Genomic DNA, 22,975 nt, shown 5'->3' with positions numbered 1-22,975 from the left:
TCCACATACGAATTGGAGTGTAGTCAATCTATCAATCTGAAAATAGCCTATCTAAGATAAAGCCAAAATAGAAATTATATATGAACCATATCAGAATAGTCCATTGTTGTCAGTGTAGAAACGTGGGTAATATGAGGTCAAAACAAACAACATTGACCAGTATGAGGGGCAGTGTTCCCTGCTGTCAGCTTACAATTGAATTTGTGCACAACCACCAACAGTTCATTTCTAGGCCACTGGGTGGCAGTGCTGATCAACGCTTGGGCTTCATGTGCACATCCTCTCTGACTACATTCTACAGTAAGAAGGTCAGGGCACTGATGCTAGATTATCTCTCCATCCTTACATGTATCCAGCTGTAGCCGACCCAATTTGTAAAATTCACCAACCAGAGGATGTAGAACTAAGCGCACAGACTTTAAGTATGCAGCCAAATGATCATCATGCGTGCTCTTGCAAACTTTACAGCTGTAGAGCTCTGTGAGCTTACTTCTTTTTTCTCTTCCCTTCCTGCACCTTTCCCCTCATCCCCTGTAACACCCACCAACGTAATAAAAATCGGCACAAAATCTGCACACTTTAAACATAATAGACCTGCCAACGTAATAATTTCCCACCAACGTAATAAATGTTGCCTACTGCTAACGTAATAACCCAATTTCCCACCAACATAATAATTATTACGTTTGCAGGAAGTTATTACGTTGGTGGGAAGGTTAAAAAATGATTACATTTACTTCCTACCAAGGTAATAAATCACTGATTTAGTGATATTATATCTGTTTTATCAGTTGTAAGGGTATAGTTGTCAATAATTGTCACCATCTAAACCTTCTCATGACCATAAAACTTTGTACCCCCGCATCCTTTACTTATACCTCAACTTATTATTCATCTCCTTTACTAGGAGCCAAGCAAAGCTACATGGACACCCCTTGTGATCTTTTGTTATTATTTCACTTAAATTAATATCATAATTGCAGTCTGTGGCAGCCCTATAACCATATAGTAAATATTTTTTAAATGTAGTATATTTCTAGGGACTCTTCATGCAAAGTTGATTTGTCATCCATTGTGTTTTTGCCTTACACATAGTTCAACACCTTTAGTGGGGGCCAAGCAGATTACTGCATAGGATATCATTGTCTTTCTACCTTTAGTTATTTTCATCACCTTTTTACTGGGGGCCAAGCAGATGTGAATGTACTCATGTACCTTGAAAGGCTAGATGATGGGACTGGCATAGAAGCCACACTCAGGAGCAATGGGACAAAGACCTGCCGATTAACCAAACAAAGCTACAGCGACGGCACAAGTCGTTAAAAACGGTGAAGGAAGCTGTGCTCATGTGCCAATGGTGTGGTACAGTTACACAGTCCAGGAAGATTTTACCCAACCCAAAACTAATTCCAACAGAAATAATTTTTGAAAAACTAAGTTGTGATATGCTAATTAGGTCATTTTTTCCATAAAATGATGTAACTTGGTACAGTTTGAAGCTCTGAACATTTTCAGATATAAATCCATTATATTATTATTATATTATCAAAACCCCTAATGGTCGCTGAGGTAACCAGGGACGCACACAGTTTTGAAAATACCAAGGTCCAAAAACCAAGGACCCCAAGTTACAGGAACTTATTACACGGCTCTTCACAAGGCAAGTAGAACGCTCCATTGACTTGAATGGGATTTCCCAAAGTTCTAGCGGTCATTATTTCTTGGGTAATGACCTCTGAAAAAATAATGAACGCTGTCAATGGCAACGGAGTTTGTGCAGGTATTTCATATCCCTACGCAAGGACTGGAACTTCATTCAAAAGCTGAAAGCAGACGGTTGATCAGCTGTTCTAAAGAATGTTTGATTCAAGTTCAGCGTGTTGCAAATGCCACTGAACGGTAACAAATAGGCTAGGCTATGTAGGCTAAATTCATATTGTGGGGAGTTTATTATTTAGTTTTGGCAAGTAGCCGTGTAATAAGCGGGATAATGTCTAGAACGCCGGTCATTATTGGGAAAATAAGTCCCTTCAGGGCGGAACAATCAGCTGCGCGTCGGGGTCCGGTTCGCCCTGTCGGGACTTATTTTCCCAATAATGACCAGTGTTCTATACATTATCCCTTACATAAAAAAGATCCAATTTTGACCTCATGCTTTGTGATTGTTAGAAGACGGAATGCTGAGATGGTTGGAGAATGTGTGAGTCAGCAAAAGGGCTTTGAATGGCAGGCATTGAAAAGAAGTTACTGCAGTGTACTTTGAATTGTATTATTATGACCTTTAATGAATTTCTGTCAAAATGTCTGTCTTCCAGGACACTTTGATCCGTTGCCCACCACAGGCCACACTGGGCCCCCCAAAAGGAGGTAGGCCGGACACAGTTTTCTGTAAATATCTCAAGAATTTCTTCAGTGTAACTTGCTCTATACCAGACCTAATGCAAAACATAAAAACATTTCTACATACATAGCAGTCACATACCCTGAAAATGAACGTTATTAGTTCTACAGTTGAATTGAAAACTCATCTTACGTGACTGCTTTTGAAATGTTTCTGTCTTTTCTTTGCAAATTAATCTGAAGCCTCTGCACCGTCATAGCGCCAACGACTGGCCTGGGCTTTCTGTTGGTTTCACCTCTTCGTGTGGAAGCGAGTTTCTTTTTTTTACCAGTGTTATTAAAGGTGTGAAAGCAGTAAAAAAATATACCCGTTGGTTTTGTGTGGACGTAGCCTAAATGTCTAAGTTGATTTTGTTGTTGGATGTGAACATATACAATGACTAACATAAAGAGAAAAACTCATGTGAAAAAGATGTGGTCATGAGGATATAGCCTAGCCTACAGCTGGAAACAGTGGCTGTGGACATGGCCACCTCCCCCCAACATTCAAAATCATTTTTATACTTCAGATTGTTATGTAGCATAGCCATATTATACATCATTTGAAAGTTTGGAAGTTTAGGAATCAATTACATTTGCCATGTAAAATATGTATAGTGTTTTACAATGTCAGATTAATCTTACTATGTCTAGATATCAGGCTTGTGCAAAATTCCACAATTTAATTGAAACTGGCTCTTAAATTCCAATTCAATTCTTGAATTTCACTTGCATTTCAATTGAGGCAGTAAACAGGAAGCAGAATTCCAAATCGAATTTTGCAAAACCCTGCTAGATATAGCATATTGGGTCTTGAAATATTCACAAGAATCCATAGAAAATGAATATTCATGTAATTTGATCCAATATTAGTTATGCAGATAGTCCACCAACTGAATTGAAATAGAAATTGTAATTATATATTTAGTGTAGTCATTCCATACCAGAACCCCTGAAGTATAATCCAAATACAAACATGAAACTTCAATGTGTTACCTTTCAATTGAGACCAAGATTATGTTTTTACACAAAGGGGTTCATATGCAGTAAGCATTTGATTGTCAGTATGCATTTTGGATAACCAAAAGTCCTATGGGGAGTTTCCATAGGGCATTTTACAAAACACATGAGCATACCTTGGCAAATAATGGTCTAAAGTAAGTAGTTTTCATTCTATATTGATCTACTTTTGCACACAGCTTCACAAGACCGGATGCTAGGGCTCAGTTGTGTTTCTAAGTCATATCAAGTGACCTAGAGGGCTGAAATGTGATCAGTTCAGAAATGCTTGTTATCCGGCAGAATGAGAAAATAATATTCTAGCCTCTGTAACTCTGTATCAGTACATCACACAGTTTCTTGATTGTTTTCCAAGTAACTACAGTGTCTAAGCTTTCCAAAGAGGTCAGGCATTTGATTATAGGCCAAAGTATGTAGGAGCAATGATCTCCTAAGTAGATGATGTGCAATGTTGGGCAAAAAGAAACGTTGGTGGTTTATTACGTTGGTGGGAAGTTATTACGTTGGTGTTACATCCCCTCATCACTGCCTTTGTTGTGGACCAGCCTTGGTTTGGGAGGAAAGCTCATCTTCATATCAGGACATGATCTTGTAGGTTTGGGTCGCAGCTCTTTTAAAGCATCTAGTGCTCATCATAACAGGGGTTGAATAAAACTAAATGGACTTGATCTTAAAGGCTAATACAGCAGGATATAGGAATTTGAGGTATTCTGTCAACCTGAAATAAAATATGTGTGTTCAGTAACCTAGCAAGGCCAAGCAGATGTGTATTTACATAAGATTTGAAACATGACAGCCAGGTGTTAATTGAAATACAACACTGAATGAGAAAACCTCTCGCTTAATGAATTAGAGAACCCCTAACAACTGTTTGGCATGCTGATGAACCAGAGTAAACAACACTACTACAACCTGGCAAAGCTGAAGAATGGTGCTAATTACACACCTAAGTCAATCAGGCTAATTAATGGGCAGATTATCTCCAGCACTTTTCGCAGAATCTTGATTGGCTTTGTGTTTTTCCAGAACAAGTGACACACTATGTCTCATAATCTTGGCCTTCTGGCGTGTGGAGGGGCAGGGCACATGCAAAGGCTGATTAACAGCTGGGCCATCCCTGCAGCCAGGAGGACTCCGAGACAACCATGACTCCAATTCCTGTGTGGGACTGACTTGAGTGGCATTGACATGTTTTCCTCCTCTGCTTCGGAAAAGATAGTTGCTGCAGCCACGGAGGAGCATGCTTTGGCATAAATAAACCAATTCCTCAGTCAGTTACAACAAGTTTACTGTGCACAATTTTAAGAACATGATTATAATATCATAATGTGAATTCTGCCTGATAATATAATGTAGTTTGCTATGCAATTAACAGAAAGTGTCTTTCAAGTCAAAGTGCTTATAAACACTTAATGTCTGAGTCCTAAAATCTGTAGCCTAAGAGCGTTTCTGGATTAAGCTGCGCTTAAGGCAGTGACTTTATCAGTTATCTTTTAAAAGGATTGTTCCATTGTTTAGGTAAAACAATGCCATTGGACCAAGGTGCCTGTGGAATTAAGTTAAACTCATTAGCCAAATATGCATGTCTGTTGCCAAGACTGTCTGAAAACACCTTCATTTTATTGACTAAAGATGCCGAAATAGGCCTCTTTGATGCACTTTGAGATAGGCCTACTTAGGTTGGCAAACATCTTTGTCTTTGACTCTAAAATGAATGTATCACTTTTTGTTGTTGTTTTCAGAGTGCTATCTTCCATCACATACATTGCATCAACTAAGACAATTCGGTATGTTTTATACGAAGAGTCGGATGTGGGCGCCAAGGTCGGAGACCTTGCAAGGGATCTGAATGTTTTCCTGTCGAACGCCAACCGAAGAAGTTTTAGATTTATTGACCAACCTTATTTGAGTCTTTTTAACTTGAGGGTGACTGATGGACAACTTTCGGTTGCTCAGAGAATTGACCGTGAGCAACTCTGTCGTCGATCTCAATACTGCGTGATACCGCTGGATGTGGTTGCTGTTCACCAGGAGAAGTCTTTTCTAATGCACGTCGAAGTGGATATAAGGGACATCAACGACAACGCCCCGAAATTCCCTGTACACGAAATGTACGTAGAGACACTTGAAAGCGCATCAGAAGGAACTCGCTTCCCTTTAGAAGTAGCCACCGATGAAGATATAGGTCGAAACTATATACAGAGTTACACCATTTCCACGAACGAGTATTTCATCGTTGAAGCCCGAAGTGGAGAAGGAGGTTTGTATGCAGAGCTAGTATTGGTCAAAGAGCTTGACAGGGAAAAAGAGGACACATATAACCTTGAAATCACAGCAATGGACGAAGGAATACCAATCCTGTCTGGAATACTAACTGTGAAGATAAAAGTATTAGATATCAATGATAATACACCGGCCTTCGAAGACAGTTTCATAAAAATTACACTCAGTGAAAGTGCAAGAGTTGGTCTCTTGCTTTTACATTTACGTGCCTCTGACCCAGACGAGGGTCAAAACGGGGAAGTTGTGTATGGGTTTGAGGAGAAAACGCCTCTAGAGATAAAACAGATCTTTAATATTGATCCTCACATAGGACGACTGACTCTCGCGAGAGAAGTCGACTATGAAAAAAACAATTTTTTTGATTTGAAAATAATAGCATATGATATGGGCATAAATTCTGTCCCAGCGCAGTGCACAGTTAGAGTGGATATTTTAGATGCCAACGATAACGCACCTTTAATCATTATTAAATCACTAGACTTTGACAGCGTGACATATATCGCAGAATCGGCACCAGTAAACAGTTTCGTGGCCCTTGTCAGCACCATGGACAGAGACTCAGGAGTCAACGGACACGTGCATTGCAATTTGCTCGGACACCAACATTTCAGGCTGCAACACGCTTATGAACACACTTTTATGATCGTAACAACATCATTTTTGGATAGAGAAACTTTGCCTGAATATAACCTCACAGCAGTTGCTACAGACCATGGAACTCCTCCACTGACAACAATCATGACATTCTCTATTCAGTTGAGGGATGTGAACGACAATCCTCCGGAGTTCACTAAATCATTATATGAAGTTTGGATTGAAGAGAATAATCTACCAGGTGCATTTCTCTGTATAGTGCAAGCATATGACAGTGATGTTGGTCAAAATGCAGATATAACATATTCAATACTGAACATTAAATCAAACTCTCAAATTATTTCATCAAATTTAGTGTTAATTGATCCACTTTTAGGATCTTTACACTCGGCAACATCATTCAATTATGAACAGGCCAAAGACATTGAAGTGCAAGTTCTGGCTAGTGATGGTGGTTTTCCACTCCTATCTAAAACCACGATGGTTTGGATAAGAGTTATGGACGTGAACGACAATGCTCCTGTGATAATGCAGCCCAGGTCAATAAATGGCTCTGCCCTCTGTTACATATCTCTTGAGGCAACAACGGTGACCCCTGTCCTAAAAATCATAGCAGATGATGCTGATGAAGGTTTGAATGCACAGCTGACTTTCAAACTTTTGGACGACCCAAATGACCTCTTTGTTCTGGACCAGACATCTGGCTATGTATATCTAAAAACAGCACTGAATGAGAGTGTCAAGAACTCAGGAGGAGTGCTGAGGATCACGGCGAGTGTTCGAGACAACGGCATTCCTTCTCTTCAGTCTACAGTTGATATCCACTTTATTGTTACTTCCCAAGCCGTACCAACAAGGGAAAATATGTTCACTTACGTTGAGCATTTAGAACACTTCCTGAATGTTCTAGTGAAATATTCCGTCCCTCTAGGCCTCTGTGTGATTTTAGTTGCAGTCAGTGTGGTGGCAACAGTGTTGATCAAACTCATGAGAAGAAGAGGCTCCTACAGCACAAATAGCAGCCAGGACAAGTGTGCCCTCAGTGAGATGGAGGACATATTCGAAGCCCACTCAAACACCTGCGCACCCTTCTTAGGAAGGAGACGGGAGACCCTGAGCCATGAAAATGAATTCTGCAACTCCTTTTTCTCTGTCTTCTTGAGTGACGCTCAAACCGAAGTAAGTTGTGCACACTGAACTGAACGCATAGATGAATATTTCCATCTGATGAGGGAAAAACAACATCCCTGGTAGCTCATGCATTTTCTAAACAGACCCCTTTCTCCCCCTCCCTCCAGATAATTATGCCTTGTAGCACCAGGTCCCTGGTCGATCCACAGCCATTTGACCTACATAGGAAATACAGAGCAGGGTAAGTCATTTCATATCACATGGATCGATTAATGCTATTTGCCCTTCATATTCTATTGGAGATGTGTCATCCTCTGTTTAACACAACAAGGCAGATAGAGCCCAATGTTGTGTGGGTCACCACCGCTCCAGCTTTTAAGAGAGGAAATGTCTGAAAATATTGCAGGGCAGAGTATCCAACTATCTGAGCGACAACTTTTCATTTACTCTGGAAAAAAAACTGTATTTCTTGCTGCTTTATCTGCCATCAGGGGCACTCAGACCAGTGCAGAGGAGGACATGAGGATTTCAACTGACCCCACTGGTGGCACATCTGGCGCATGTGGGTCAAATTTGTTAGTCCCTCTTCATTTTGTGGCCAGTGCATTATAGGATGTCTCAAAATAGTATTCAAGCTTTTAAAACCCAGATATGGTGACTTAGCTGAGCCTGGTCATTATCGGGGCATTCACTCTAATCTGTGTTTAGGCAAGTCTCAGACTTGCTTTGAGACAAACTGTCACAGTCATTTCACTTATAGCCTTAGAAGGAACAATTAGCAAATAATGTACTATTATGGCTCACTTAAGAGATTAAATAGTGGTTTTCCAAGCTAAAATGGACTTTTGTGGGATAAGAGCAGAAAGTGGCACACAGGACGTGTAAGAGCATTTCAGAGTCCTGTGACCAGGCTTTCAGTATTATTAATATTATGTCATTCCCATGTTGCAGGCTTGTGTCCATGCAATCAGAAGCAGATGGAAGATTGTGTCCAGTCAGCTCACAGGAGACTGGACTTCAGCAGTCATGACAACACAGATAAACAGTGTCAGCAGTCACCTCATCAACAAGGCAAGATTTACACTAAAGAACACACCACAAGAAATGCCAGGGGTGTTCCCTGCAGGAAAAAGAATTACCTGTTTCGGACCAAGATTCCCAAAACGAAAGGCTTGTTACAGGTGATTCCAAGAAGTGGATTACCACTGTATCCTGAGTATGAGCAGAGCTCATCTGGATCATGCTCCCCTGTGTCACTGGTGCGAGGAAGGACCTCTACTGCTCTGTAGAGTCTGGAGTGCTTAGGATAGGAACCTCAACAGTGACCTTCCTGATGTTCACTCATTGCCTCAGAAAAATGCTGGCACAAAGTTGTAATGCATTCCAATCCAAGTATTCCTAATAGAAGACATTTGCCAACTCTATTGTAAAGTATAACTTAATGGTGATCAGATGTTAAATAATTGAGCCTCATATTCTGTAATAGTGTCATATAATGAAATAAAGCAACAAAACACTCTGACACTTTGGTTTTCCTTTTTTTTCTTAATAGAATTAAATTTCATAAATCTGTGTTGGCCATTGCCTTTAAACAAAACACTATGTAAGGAGTTATTCTTGCTCATTCCTCCAAAACCATTAAGTCTTTGCAGTAAACAGACGTTAGATGATGTATATTCCTCGATTTTGAACTACAGTCTATTTGTATCTGGCTACTTGGAATGAATATAAAGACTTCTATACCTGAGTAAAGTTGTGTTCAGGTTTGGATGGATACAGCCTCATTGTTAATCTTTATGGGTATATAATAGGTACACTATAATATGAATTTCACACCAATTTCTTCTTTTTACATAAAAAGACAACCTTTCAAAACAGCTGTGCTGGTTTGTATTCTACACAAAGCATCAACCATAGCCTGATGTGATTGTGTGGTTTGGTTTTAGCTGCTGGAATTGGTAACACTTCAGGCTTTCAACAATTCCTTTATTTATAAAAAAGCAAGTGTCAAATGATAAAAATACATTTTTTATGAGTCAAGCATGTACAGACAAGTTCTTTTCTATTTATGCAAAAAAATATTTACATCTCCTGTTCACTTACACAGAGCGATTCTTATTTATATGTTAATTCTTCTGCTTTGACAAATCTGTTAAACACAAAACCCCTCTGTGATTCATTGAGGAGGGAAAAGAGCCCTGTTGGGATTTTCCAGCGATTAAAAGGTGGTAGCGATTTCTGACAGCGTCGTCACTGTGAGGATGTCCTGGTTCTGCTCCCGCTGGTCGTCTGCCCTGGCGCCCAGCTCTCGCGTCAGATGGGAGCTGTACGGGGGTAGTGTGCCTGCCCTACAGAATGTCTGTGCCGCCGATCCCTTGGCTTTGGGAATGTTTGTGTTGTAGCAGGATTCTTTCCAGGACTGGGGATTAACATGGGTATTACTATATGCCGGTTCTTGGGAAAAGCCTATTGTGTATGCATTTCCTGGGGTGGCATGGATACTGTGGGTTGGAATTACACAGTATCTGCTCTGCCAATCCACACTGAGAGTGTTAGCCGAATGAAAAGAATCTGGAACAGAGAAACAGAGAAATTATGGTTGAAAATGACATCAGTCCCGTCTCCGAAGATCGGTGATGATAATAGTTGGATATGTGTGTTTTTGTGTGGTTTATATCTCACTTTTTGCCCATGGTTGAAATGTTGAGAGGGTCCTCTTAAGTCCATCTCCACTGACGTCGGAGTCACTGTCGTTGAAGTCACTGTCACCTTTGCCACTGTCCTTCACGCTCAGTTGGTCTGTGTTGCCAGTGCCACTGTGGATGCGATCAAACATGTCAGCCCCTGCATCTGTCTATCAACTTATTGATGTTCTGACATAGTAAAAAATACTACATGGACCAGTGAAAAAGTGGCAGTAGCAGTTATACAAGTTAAGCTACTTTAAGAGTTTAAAAATAGATTTGTACCTTCACAATAGTTCATAAATTATTGATGTGTATCTCACACTGTTTTGAAATCTTTTGACATCTATTGGACTTGGACTATAAGACACACCGTTCCCCTTTATATCACACACATGGTGTACTCCACAACTCAAGTCCAACACTACCAATAATAACTATTAGAGCTGTTACTGTTGTAGTGTGTAGTGTGGACATTACTTTCTAAGCTAGAAAGACATTTAAAAGTGTAGATTTGTTATCATTAATGTACAGTTAATGTCATAGCTACTGTTGCCAGTGTGGACTGACCCTAGTGGCCATAAAAAATATTGAAAAGTCTATAAAGGTATCAGGAATCTTACCTTCTTTGCAAACTGTATTTGTCATCTTGCCATATTGCTGTTCCCTCAAAAGACCTTGACGTTATAAAACCCTAAGTGATAACAAAGATGAAAAAGGAACATTTATTAATAAATAATAAAGTTACTGTCCATACATGTAGGTTTAAATACCTCATGTAGGTTTAAACGGTTACTGTAATGGCGACCTCACCTTTGAGTCAGAGCTTTTATCCTCATACAGACACGAGTCCTCATGTTTAGATTTCATCCCATGGGTCAGGAAATGTGTGGGCCCACCATATATGTTTGGCTCTGAGGCGTTATACACTGTTAAGGATGTAGTGCCGAACAGGCCATGGTTCCTGTTCGATTTGGAACTGTAGCTTCTTGGTTTTTGTCGGAGCTTACAGAAAACTGTGAGAGTCACAACTACTATTAACAGCAGAATGCAGCCCCCACCAACAAATGCAATCACTGCTGAAGGGACAACAAAGTTGAATTCTTCCAAGTCGTCGCCCACTGAAATTATAAATTGATCATTAAAGGCTTGAGTGTCCGTCACAACAAAACGGACAGTGGACACGCTGAAGAGAGCAGGTTGGCCATTGTCACTCACTCTGATCTTAATATCCAGGGCATCATCACAGGGGCAGTTCAATTTTTGCTTCAAAACAATCTGTCCAGTCCTTTTGTCCATGGAGAATAGCTTTTGGTCATCCTCCAAAATATCAAAGCTCAGTTTACTGTTCTCACCCCCATCCTCATCATCAGCTTTGACCCGAAGTAAAATGTACCCAGGGGGTGCATTGGAAGGAATGGGAACTTCAGCCGTTTCATTTTGGATGTCTGGATATGTAAAATATGGGTAGTTGTCATTTTGATCGATGACTTTGATCCTGACTAAAGCTGTGCTGGATAGTGATGGTGAGCCACTGTCACTAGCCTGAATAGTTAAATCAATCTGCTGAACAGTTTCAAAATCAAATGACCTCAAACTGTACAATGATCCTGAAACTGGGTCAACTGATACAAATGTTGTTATTGAATCATCATCCAAAACATGGCTTTCAACAAGTTTATAAGTTACTTTACTATTTTTACCAGCATCAAGATCAGTAGCCAGAATTGAAGTGATGTATGAACCAGGGATGTTATTTTCTATGATGGAAACTTCATACACTGATTTGTTGAAAAGTGGAAGGTTGTCATTCTCGTCAGTCACCCTAATTGTATACTGCTTCACGGTCCTGAATGGAGGTGACCCAAAATCTTCAGCCTCCACAGTAAGATTGTATTCTGCAATTGTTTCTCTGTCTAAAATCGTGGTGGTTACAATCATTAGGTTGTCACCATAGGCCTGCTGAAGTTTGAAGTGCCGGTGTCCGTGCAAGCTGCTGCGCACGTAGCCGTTGGAACCAGAGTCTCTGTCCGAGGTGCTGATCAACGCCACAAAACTCTCCATGGCCGCGGCCTCCGTGATGAAAGCGACACCGTCATTGGTGGAAGTCATTGGCTTAATGTTTATTTCTGGCGCATTATCATTCACATCTAGAATCTCCACTATAACTCTACATGTAGATGGCATAGGGTTGGCACCCAGATCAGACGCTTTAATGTTGAGTTCATATGACCTTTTCTTTTCGAAGTCAACCATTTCTTTCAAAGTCACAGAGCCTGAAAGAGGGTCAATTTTAAATACTCGCGTGACTTCGGAAGGAAATCCCTCGACGAATCCATACACCACCTCACCATTGACACCTGCATCTGGGTCAAAAGCATGGACTTTCAGAACACGAAAGCCTATTGGTGAGTCCTCGTACAATTCGACCTTTAGGGAATTGTGCTCAAATGTGGGGCTATTGTCATTGAAATCCAGAACTTTGATAACAACTTTAGTTGATCCTGTTCTTGGTGGGGTTCCTCCATCAGAAGCTGTCACTTCAACGGTATAAGAGTCCTCGATCTCCCTGTCCAGTCTTTTCACCAACACTAGTTCAGCAAATTTAACACCGTCCTCTGTCGTGCGCACTTCAATGGCAAAATGGTTGTTGTGAGAGATACGGTAACTTTGGATGTAGTTGTTGCCAACATCTTTGTCAACTGCTATATCCAACGGGATTCGCGAATCCAATGGGGCATTCTCTGAAATTTCTAAAACCGTTTCATTTGCTGGGAACTGTGGTGAGTTGTCGTTAATGTCTTTCACCTCGATTTCCACGTGAATCAGCTGAAACTTTTCTTTGGAAAAAGTGACAACATCAAACGTGATGAGGCATCGTGGTGACTGTTGGCACAGTTGTTCGCGGTCTATGGTCTCTCCCACAGTTAAAAGTCCGTCTATTTCTCTCATTTGAATCAAGTACGAGTCAGATTCCTGCATGAACCGGAAGGCTGTCTCTGGGTCGTCCGCTGGGTCAATCTGTAAATCCCGAGAGAGATTCCCAATCTCCGTGCCTGGTGCATCTTCTTCATATGTAAAATACTTCGTCGTGGTACAGTGGGTTAGACTGACACACAGCACAAACAGTACACTTTTCTCTAAAAACTCCATCTTCACATGCGAGAACAGAAAACGTTGAAACGACGCTGTGTACAACTACACAGAAGTTGCCATTTCTTGACCGGTCATCTGCTACACTCTGACTGGTTTGACCGCTGTTATCAAATGGATATAAGTCTTGACTTATGCAAATAGGCTGCCCGGCAGACCAATGATCTTCACTCGGCCTACCACATGGTGCAAGTTCCATAGTCACAGTGAATGTTACAGTCACTTGAACTCAAATGCATGGCGTTTTTTGTGCCAGTCTTCTGAGATAGCAAACTTTATTTACGAAAACTTGATATTTTGTTATTTTTTCAGTTTATATTACAGATTGCATTTTACACAAAATACTGTTTGTATTAGCCCATACAAGTCATATACAAGTCAGTAGCCTTACTGTTTAATGAAATTCATATAGAAAGGCATGAAACTATGATTTAACTCTCTACATAGATAATTTAGCTATTTGGTGGACATTCTCTATATTCCTACCAGGTTAGGTGTTTTGGAATGGGCATGATGACTACATGAAGTGTCGATAGTTTTTTTTTACATTTTATTTCAAATAATCAAATTATGTAGACAAATTGTAGGCAGACCACTTCAGTTTATTTCTGACAGAATGCTTTGATATCAGAGGGTCAAACATCGTCTGTCTGTTCAATTACTGTTAATCTGTCTGATCTACCCCCACATCAGTTTGTTAATTTAAGGTGTAAACAGCTTTCTTCCAGACATGGCCCACTGTCTGAGAGTCTAATTAGCCTGTCTAGATGAGGTGAAAACAATGTTTTCAAGATTAGATTTACACCAGGGTTTCCTCACAACTTCCAGGGTTTGGAGGATTGTTAAAGCGTGTGCCAGGGACTCTGTGTGCTAGTCTGTGTGGTCAAGAGACAAATGCAGCATCATCTTTTCAAATGTATCACTCTGGCAAGACTTAAAATCTGTCATGAAAGACTGGGAAATGTCCACAGGGACAAACAGTCTGGGTTGTTGATTGTACTTATATCAGCAAAGAAACATGGAAAGGGTCCACACATAGGTCAGTCTCTCATTTACATCTCTAAAGGAGCCACTTCATTTCCATTGTTTGAGAAAATTGTGTTAATTTAAATTCAGCACAGGGTGCTTTTATCAGTGTAGTGCTTTGCATGCAGTGCTTTTATTTACACAGGCACACATAGAGTAGTGGATTGTATTGGTGTCAGTAACACATGAATACAAAGACAACAGGGTTTTACATAATTGTGGATATTTTACATTGCCCATGAGGACAATGGGTTGTTGCCATCTCTCTGCCTTTATTCATGAAAACATCAGTCATTTCTGCTCTCATGCATTAGGAAACCTAAGCCTATGGGACCATCATAAATCAACAAGATAAGCAAGAGAGAAAACTGAGAGGCTGGTGAGGTTTTATATGGAAATCTAATCTTTGTTTTCTAATGTTCCTCCATAGAAAATAAATACTCTGTAAAATGGACAGTGATTGGAGATTACACTACACAGTCCATACAGAGCGCTTGAATCTTTAGCTAGTTTATTAATGATAAAGACCGTTTGATTCATTAAAGATAAGTGTGAGCAGACAGTCAGATCTCTTATCAGCAATTACAGTTCTGTCACTTCAGTCGGCCTCTGTAAAAAGGCAGTGACAAAACGGGGGCTTTCTAAGCTTGTTTTGAAACTGTTCCTTCATCTTTGACCAATCATGAAATTAAAAAAATCAGCAAACAAAAATGAGCCTTTTGTTTTCTAGCAAGATATTCTGCATTGTTATCCATATAGAAATGTACGCCGTGGTAAACATAAAGTGGTTGTCGCTCTGGTGATTATCCAGACACCATCATGAAGTGAGGCTGAGATTCCAAACACACGCCCAGCAGGCTGGGTGTCTAAATCCAGGATTTTCAGGCTTGTATGTAGTAGTTTGATGGATAATGCTAAACAATTAGACCACATGAGTTGTTTGCTTGTAAGAGGATTTCCAGGCAGACCTCTGAGTTTCTGAGAGGCTTACGTGGCATCTTATCGTCTTATCTCGGAGGCAGGTACCATGCTCTTATTTTGATATCAACTTGAGCACACAAACACGTGCAAAAGTACACATAGGCTTCACAAATTATGAAGACTACATTTCAAGCTGCATCAGGAAAAGATATTTAGACACTTACCCTTGACAAATAAATGTGTACAGATAGCTTTTATACTTTTTATACACACCTCTGTTGACTAGGTTATAAATAAACTAATCAAAGCAGCAACAATGGAATAACTTGCACTTATAGTAATTTACACAACCACTGCAGCAGAAAATGTTTATTTCAGACTCAAAATGAATTGAATTGAAATGGAATGGAGTGATGCTTGATTGCCACTTAAGTGTGGTGATTAAACCAGATCACAGATTGATTAAGGCGCATGGTGGCCATAAGAGCATTACTGTGTGCTAACAAGACACACCATCTGTTGAACTAATGAGATCTTTTTCAGCAATTAAAGACAAGAGGACTTGGTAGACAGACATTCATCAGCTCTCTTGAAATTGTCTTTTTATACAGTTCACAAGAAGAGGTGATGTGCTCTCTTCTCAAGAAGAGGCTATGTTCACACACTTCACTATTCTTCATGTCCCACATTCATACTCTGTAAAGTCATGTTGCAATGCAGGGGACCTGTAGAGGGAAATGGGTTGGGTGAGGAAGATGAAGCTTGAGATGAAGATTGAGGTAGACCTGGAAGATATGTGAACAGAGAAAACTAGGACCAATTTTTCATATCAAACTAGATTCAAGCAACATTGATTGACTATGATGTAAAGAATTGGTTGAGCCATTTGACCAAAATGGTGCAGGGTCTGTGAAAGGATAAAAAAGCATCAGCAAACTTTTGTTTTCTAGCAAGATATTCTGCATTGTTATCCATATAGAAATGTACGCCGTGGTAAACATAAAATGGTTGTCGCTCTGGTGATTATCCAGACACCATCATGAAGTGAGGCTGAGATTCCAAACACACGCCCAGCAGGCTGGGTGTCTAAATCCAGGATTGGGGGGCAGCCGTGGCCCACTGGTTAGCGCTTCGGACTTGTAACCGGAGGGTTGCCGGTTCAAACCCCGACCAGTAGGCACGGCTGAAGTGCCCTTGATCAGGGCACCTAACCCCTCACTGCTCCCCGAGCGCTGCTGTTGTTGCAGGCTCACTGCTCCGGGATTAGTGTGTGCTTCATCTCACTGTGTGCTGAGTGTGTTTCACTAAGACCAAATTTCCCTCACGGGATCAAAAGAGTATATACTTATAAAAAATGTTTTGTTTCCACAAATGTTTCACTGCAGTAAATTCTATCCCAGTGCAAAATGTAACATTTGAAAATGGATAGATGTATTGAGTGGTCAGTGATCATAGATAGACGTATTGAGTGATCAGTGATCCTCACTGTGCAGGCCTGGCCCTGTCTGTTGAGTTGTGTCAATATCTTCTTCTTAACCCTGCACTATATCCTAAGAGAAGCAGCAATGTCAAAAGTGTTCTGAATTGAGCACAGTAGTGTGTAAATGATCAGAATCATTTCAAGCAGAATCAGATCATATGACTATAACAAAATAGGGTTTTATTAATAAATGGATAGTTTTGACCAAAGTGCTTCACTTTGCAAAATATACTATGTATAGGTGTTCTGCTATGAAAATGGGCTCTGATTTTAAAATTGTCTACCACTTGTTGACAAAATAGGTATGACTACTTTAAGATTAATTTCACAAACAAATAAAGACCAACTCAACATTATTACATATGTGAGAAATGTGTTTACATTATGAAATCATGCATCCACATACTACTCATTGTGCTCATGCAATGCCCTAGTGGTGATCATGAGGAACTCAGTATGTTGTCAAATGTCTTAAATGTCTATTTGTAGTCATACGAAACCTATTCCTGTCTTTGCCATCATGAACTGTCTCTTGCTTTCTATCTGTCCTTAGGGACCTTCGTCTCCCTTACATTGACCCTATGTTAACTCAAAAGCAGCAGTGTACGTGTCAGTTGTGAGGTAAACAGGGGTCATGCCACATGCTACAAGGTGGCATTTAATTTGGGATTTGAGATGTCTAACAGTCAGATGAGGCTTAGCCCCCCACCCTCGAGGAGCTGTTTGGCTTTGTGTCAAGCGGCTAGCATGTTGGGGAGCAGATGGGCAGGTGACAGATAATCAGACCAATCTGGGCTCTCTGTGGTATTACTGTAACACCTTAATGCTACCCACATCCCACTCCACGTCTTAGCACAAACATTGGCCTATTGTAGAAAATTGTAGACTTTTTACCTAATTAGTGTGTGTGTGTGTGTGTGTGTGTGTGTGTGTGTGTGTGTGTGTGTGTGTGTGTGTGTGTGTGTGTGTGCCTGTATGCCTGTATGTGCGTGCGTGCCTGCGTGCCTGCGTGTTTGTGTGTGTGTGTGTGTGTACTTAGACAACTGTGTGTGTGTGTGTGTGTGTGTGTGTGTGTGTGTGGATGTGTGTGGATGTGTGTGTGTGCCTGTTTGCATGTGTGTTCCCCCAGTGTTCAAATGTGTGCATCAATGTCTAGGAAAATCCATGTGTGGTTTCTGCTGATCCAAAATTGGAATATTAAGTTATTTGCATGCCATATATCAGTGTCGGGGGAAAATGGAAAAAGATTTGCTAAGCAAAGACCAATTATTGTAATGAAATGCATGACATATTTCACAAAGATCATGTTATTCATCTTTTCATGAAATATTAATTAGTCTATTAGGATGCAGTTGAATCGTAAACAGAATGCCTGTAATTGGCTCTCAGTGGGTTTATCATGCTTGAATCCAGTGCAGTCTCATGTGCTATAGATGCACATTTGGAATGTATGTGATAGCCATACCCCCCACCCCCACTCCCAACCCAGTCTGTTTTGGCACTGAGAAGGACAGAAGTTTGTTGTACTTTTGTATTAGGTCTGTGAGAAACACAGCAAGATCAAAAGACACATTTGCATGTAGAGATAAATGCATGCCTGCTTGATTCTCTGCCACCCCCAGACTCCCAGTATGGTTTGAACCATTCCGTCTTCAAACGCTTCTCTTCCTGAATTGTGTCCCTTACAGAACAGACTGCCCATTAGGGTAAAAAAACACATGAGCAAGAAACAGATTACATTGTCGTTCAGCAGGCATGACATGCATAAACACATCTGACTGGCAACTGCACAAGTGTCTTGCTGTACTGACTTGGGTGAATCTGTACATACCAAAGTCAATGAGATTGTCAAGATACTGTCTTTGGTGCAGTGTTGTGTCTCTGGGGTTTGTTTTGCTTGACCAATTGAAGGTTTCAGGCATTCTGGCTGAATCTCAGGAGACAGCGCCATCTACAGGCCACAGATCACCCAGCGTGTCAAATTACTGTAATATTGATAAAACTATTACAGCATGCAGTCATTCAGCACTATTCAAGGACCGAGTATCAATCAGTTCAAACAATGACAACAGTCTTCATATGTATTGATTTAAAAAAGAACTAAATCCATCCCCTGTATTTTCAATGCCTGAAAGCTTTGTGTAGGAATCAATTAGTCAAGCTGTTGATTTTGGCAGTCCTCAAATCTCTGGCTTTTCAAAGAATTGGCCCCTGCCTGATCAACATCTAAAATTAAATCCAGTTTTCCTGCCACACATTTGAGTCACTATGCAGGCCAAAGAGGGAAACTGGAACAATTTCATGTTGCCTCCACTCAAACAAGAACACTTGGAACAAGTCTGTGTTTATGCAAGTAAGTGTGAGTATGCAAGTGGGGCATGCTTTATACTCAGTGTGTAAAGCATTCATAATGATGTTTCAATCCAGTTATATTAACTATGTTATTATACGCCATGGTTTCACTCGCTATTCATTTGCCTCAAGGATAACAGTAGAAACCTTGAAAATACAAAATAAGTTAGCAATCTCAGTAAATACAACTGATGCAGGTAAGCCACATGCACATGCTAATATTTATTTGTTGGGGCGCTTTGGCGCAGCAGGCTACAGCGCTCAAACCGTATACCGGTCCAAGTGCCCACGGGGACCCAGGTTCGAATCCGACCTGCGGTCATATCCTGGTCCCACCCCATCTCTCTCTCCCACTTACTTCCTATCTCACTCTTCACTGTTCTATACAAATAAAGTCAAAAAGCCCAAAAAATATACTTAAAAAAATAATAATATTTATTTGTTAAAATTTAGAGCATACAGTATGTGATTTTCTCCTTGAGAGGCCACATGTTTGTTGCATATTGGCCAAATGTAAACAAGTCTTGGGTTTACACTAAAGCTCATGAGGAGGACAGATGAATGTGTTGTAGCTGTCTGTAGTGTGTGCCATACGAGCCCTTCTCCTTCTGATGAAGTGTTACTAGTGGTGTACAGGCAGGCAGGAAGGCAAGGTGAGAGTGTCTCTTATTATAAGAGGTCATTTGCATATGTAAGAAATCTCAAATTCTACTTTCCTTTGATCTTGAGGTATATATTCTTTCTTTTTTCCCTCCATTCTCCTATGCAAAACTCCAACAGCGGTGCTGAATGGCTTACATCTTTTATGCTTGATTGCAGTCATTTCCCCTTGAATACTATCAGCAATTGATGTGAATAGTCCGTAACTGACAAGAAGATTGATTTGGCTCAGTTCTGGGGTGGCTGTACTGCTCTCTCTCTCGGCACCTTGCTAGCTTGTGGACAGCTCAGACCTGACAGCTCCATATTGGCAGGCCCCCCGTCAGTACACAACCACACAACAAAACAAACAAATCACTTCTACGTGTGAGGAAGAAATGGCGGCAGTGTTTTTGTGTGCTGCACAATGACCATGATTTGAGTGATCTCACTCAAAGAAAAAAACATATAAGAACGGGTTTGGGCAGTAGATGGCAGTAGTGAGAGGGCAAGCCATTAGAAATGCACTATCCTTTGTTCCCAAACAACCCCCTGCATGTCAAGCTCTGAAGTGTGTTGTGTGAATATATTTTGCACCTTTAATCCTTTGCTTCAAAGCATCTAAATCAGTGAACATGTAATCTTTTTGGTGCTGGGTGCTTGACTACTCTTGTGTTAATACTGAATGTGTTGGTCTGTGGTAATTAAGTCAATATTGACATACAATATTGTATAGAATTTAATGTTTATTTCTGATGATCATAAGTGTTGCACATTCAAAATATAGATAGATATATCTGTCTTTGAACTCCCAATCTAATAGATAAATATATTGGCAGAAATAAATCCAGGTTCACCATTTTTTGGGCCCCGGGATGAATGTGGTTCAGGGGGGAGTGAAACGGATGGCAATCTGTTCCAATCCTGAGGTGCAGATAATGTTCCTCTGGCCACGGCACGCCGACGGATAGCAGCCTCCATTACAGAGCTGAGTCACAGAGTAAACAGGAATTGTCCTGGTGTGCACAGGTTAATCAGATCCCTCCACTGTTATGGGGCAGTCATCTCGAAAGGGATTCGGAAGAGACTTTATTTTTCTTGGCTGGAAAAGAACAAAGCTCCTATCTGATCTTTGAGGAAGTAAGAACAGATAAAATGTGGCACTGGCAAACAGTTTAAGAGATCTTCCTCCGCACCAGTTTTTACAAAAGGGCTCTGTACCAAATCTGGCTAATTAATTCTCAGATTAAGAGTTTCTCTGTTCTCCCATTGTGTAATCTCCATATCTGCTCAGTGTCATCAAGGCCAAATAAGTCAACTGATTTTTAAAGTATGGATTTCATTTCATATGGTGCCTGGGATCTGGTTCTTACGGCTCAGCAAGTTCAGTGACATTGGGCAACCAAGGTTTAAATTATCATAATAATTTTCATCCCAGATGATCTTTGTCCTTGAATATGTTAGTCTAACGGAAAATAACATGAAGCAGGCTGCCTCCTCTCCACTCTCACTTTCCCTGTACAATGCTCATGCCTCACAATTATGGCACGCGCACACACACACACACACACACACACACACACACACACACACACACACAAACACACACACACACACACACACACACACACACACATCTTAAATAACTAAACAGTGATCTGGAGAGAGGTTTGTCAACAGACCCTTCAGTGGCACTCTGTGCCAGAAGGTATTTAAGCAGCGTGGATGAAGTGAATTGCAGAAGCTCATTTCCATGCGCTGAGAGAAACTCTGGGACAGAAGGTGTTTTTCCCCGGTTGGATTGTCAGAACAATCTTAGCAGTGTCCTGCTGTGGGCACTCACACCCCCCTCCAACCCCGCGTTCCTTTGTTTTACTGTAGTTTACGCCTTTCACATGATCCACTGTCTTTGTTCCTGTCACACAAGAATTTGAACCATATAATACAAGACAATGAGGCACAGGTCACAATGTCAGCTTGCTTCCTCTCAGGAGGTGAGATGGATCATGGTTGCCTTGAGTGAACTATGGTTAATTCCTGGAAATGTTGCTTTGGTTAGGCAGGGGAGGTATGTTGGGGTAAATGAACTGTGTGTTATGTAATACAGTGACTAGAAAGACTTCGAAGAATAACATTGAATCGACCCTCTTTGAAAACATAATGCATATTTCATACAAATTAAAGAACTAACTCTCTGACTGAGTCTTGACCGGGCATGCTTGCCATTACCTTTTCAGTGCAAAAAGGAAAGGCAGAAATCACCAGTAAAAGCATCACAGCCTGTATTCATCTCTGCAACTGTCAACCAGCCCTCTTCCCCTGTTCAATCTATCATTTATAAACACATGCACCTGCTATCAGCAGAGCTCCTATCAGCCAGTCCCTATGAATATATTCAAGGACACACTGGCAACACTGCTTTGTGTCTGCTAAGAGATCTTGTACTTTAATATTTTAACTAGTTCAGAGCACTTTGGAGCATGCTCAAATGTCAGGCTTTACAAAGGCTTTTCTCATTCACCTTTGTCTGTATTGTGTCTGACATGAAAAACCAAACCTAACATACATCCTCCTTACATACTACAAAAATAGCAAGGCTGGCCAACAATGAAATAGACACGTGATGATTCACACATGAAACACCAGTTCCACTCGATGTGGTGAAAGTGTTATTCACTTGTAGAACCTCTCTAGGAACGTCTCTCTAGGAAAGATTCTTTTCATGGAACATGACCATTGGAAGATACCAGTAACACTCACATGGCTGATATTTTGGGCTTAAAAGCACATACGCCACATGGCCCAAGCAGCCAAGCTTTCTCCTTCACTTCTGCTTATCCTGCAAATGTGTTCTGGCTATAGCGGGAGTGTGGCCTTAATGATAGAGGGCTACAAAGCAACTTCATTTCTTAGCCTCCATCGCTGAGCGCTGGTATCAATGTGGTTGGAGCTGTCAACAGCAAACCGAGGGAGGGCTGTTCTGTCAGGCCTCATCATTCCTCCAGCGCCGCTTCTCCCTCGTTCCCTCGTTCTACACCACTGCGCTCCCACCCTCCACCCCTCCCTCCGTTTGCCCTCCTTTCTCTACCTTCAGCTGCAATTCCCTCTTCAAGGATGATTGTATTTTCAATCTAGCGAAGTGAGTGAGAGACTCACGGGCTACCTGAGCATTATGATCATTTTCCAGCACGGCCCGTACAGTGCGTTTCTCCATTTTCATGCTTCACACGACTTCACTCAATGTAGAGGAGGAGAGTTGTGTGCTCACGCAACACGTGGCGAGAAGACCAACGCGTTTCTGTGATGAAATCCC

The 22,975-nt window shown here is 41.0% G+C and overlaps 2 protein-coding genes across 2 annotated transcripts; one reads left to right on the top strand and one right to left on the bottom strand.

Moving 5' to 3' along the window:
* The first annotated feature begins 2,300 nt into the window (after positions 1-2,300).
* LOC143099891 (protocadherin-18-like) lies at positions 2,301-8,696 on the top strand. The gene is made up of 6 exons (XM_076262802.1): positions 2,301-2,367; positions 5,204-6,529; positions 7,226-7,455; positions 7,575-7,648; positions 7,899-7,969; positions 8,359-8,696. The coding sequence occupies exons 1-6, from the start codon at positions 2,301-2,303 to the stop codon at positions 8,694-8,696; spliced, it is 2,106 nt and encodes a 701-aa protein (XP_076118917.1).
* A 929-nt stretch (positions 8,697-9,625) lies between these two features.
* On the bottom strand, positions 9,626-22,882 carry pcdh8.1 (protocadherin 8, tandem duplication 1). Its single transcript, XM_076262801.1, has 6 exons — positions 22,826-22,882; positions 21,270-21,358; positions 10,905-13,200; positions 10,715-10,785; positions 10,090-10,223; positions 9,626-9,978 (listed from the first exon to the last, which is right to left on the bottom strand). Exons 1-6 carry the CDS (start codon positions 22,880-22,882, stop codon positions 9,626-9,628), a joined length of 3,000 nt encoding a protein of 999 aa, XP_076118916.1.
* Between the last annotated feature and the right edge of the window lie 93 nt (positions 22,883-22,975).

Source organism: Alosa pseudoharengus, unplaced genomic scaffold (genome assembly GCF_046254945.1).
Source record: "Alosa pseudoharengus isolate Yale_2024_CS ecotype anadromous, Long Island Sound unplaced genomic scaffold, YU_APseudo_1.1 YU_APseudo_1.1_scf_3, whole genome shotgun sequence".
Taxonomy (NCBI): domain Eukaryota; kingdom Metazoa; phylum Chordata; class Actinopteri; order Clupeiformes; family Clupeidae; genus Alosa; species Alosa pseudoharengus.
Note: the sequence above shows the minus strand (reverse complement) of the source record. Positions and strands in the feature narration are given on the sequence as shown.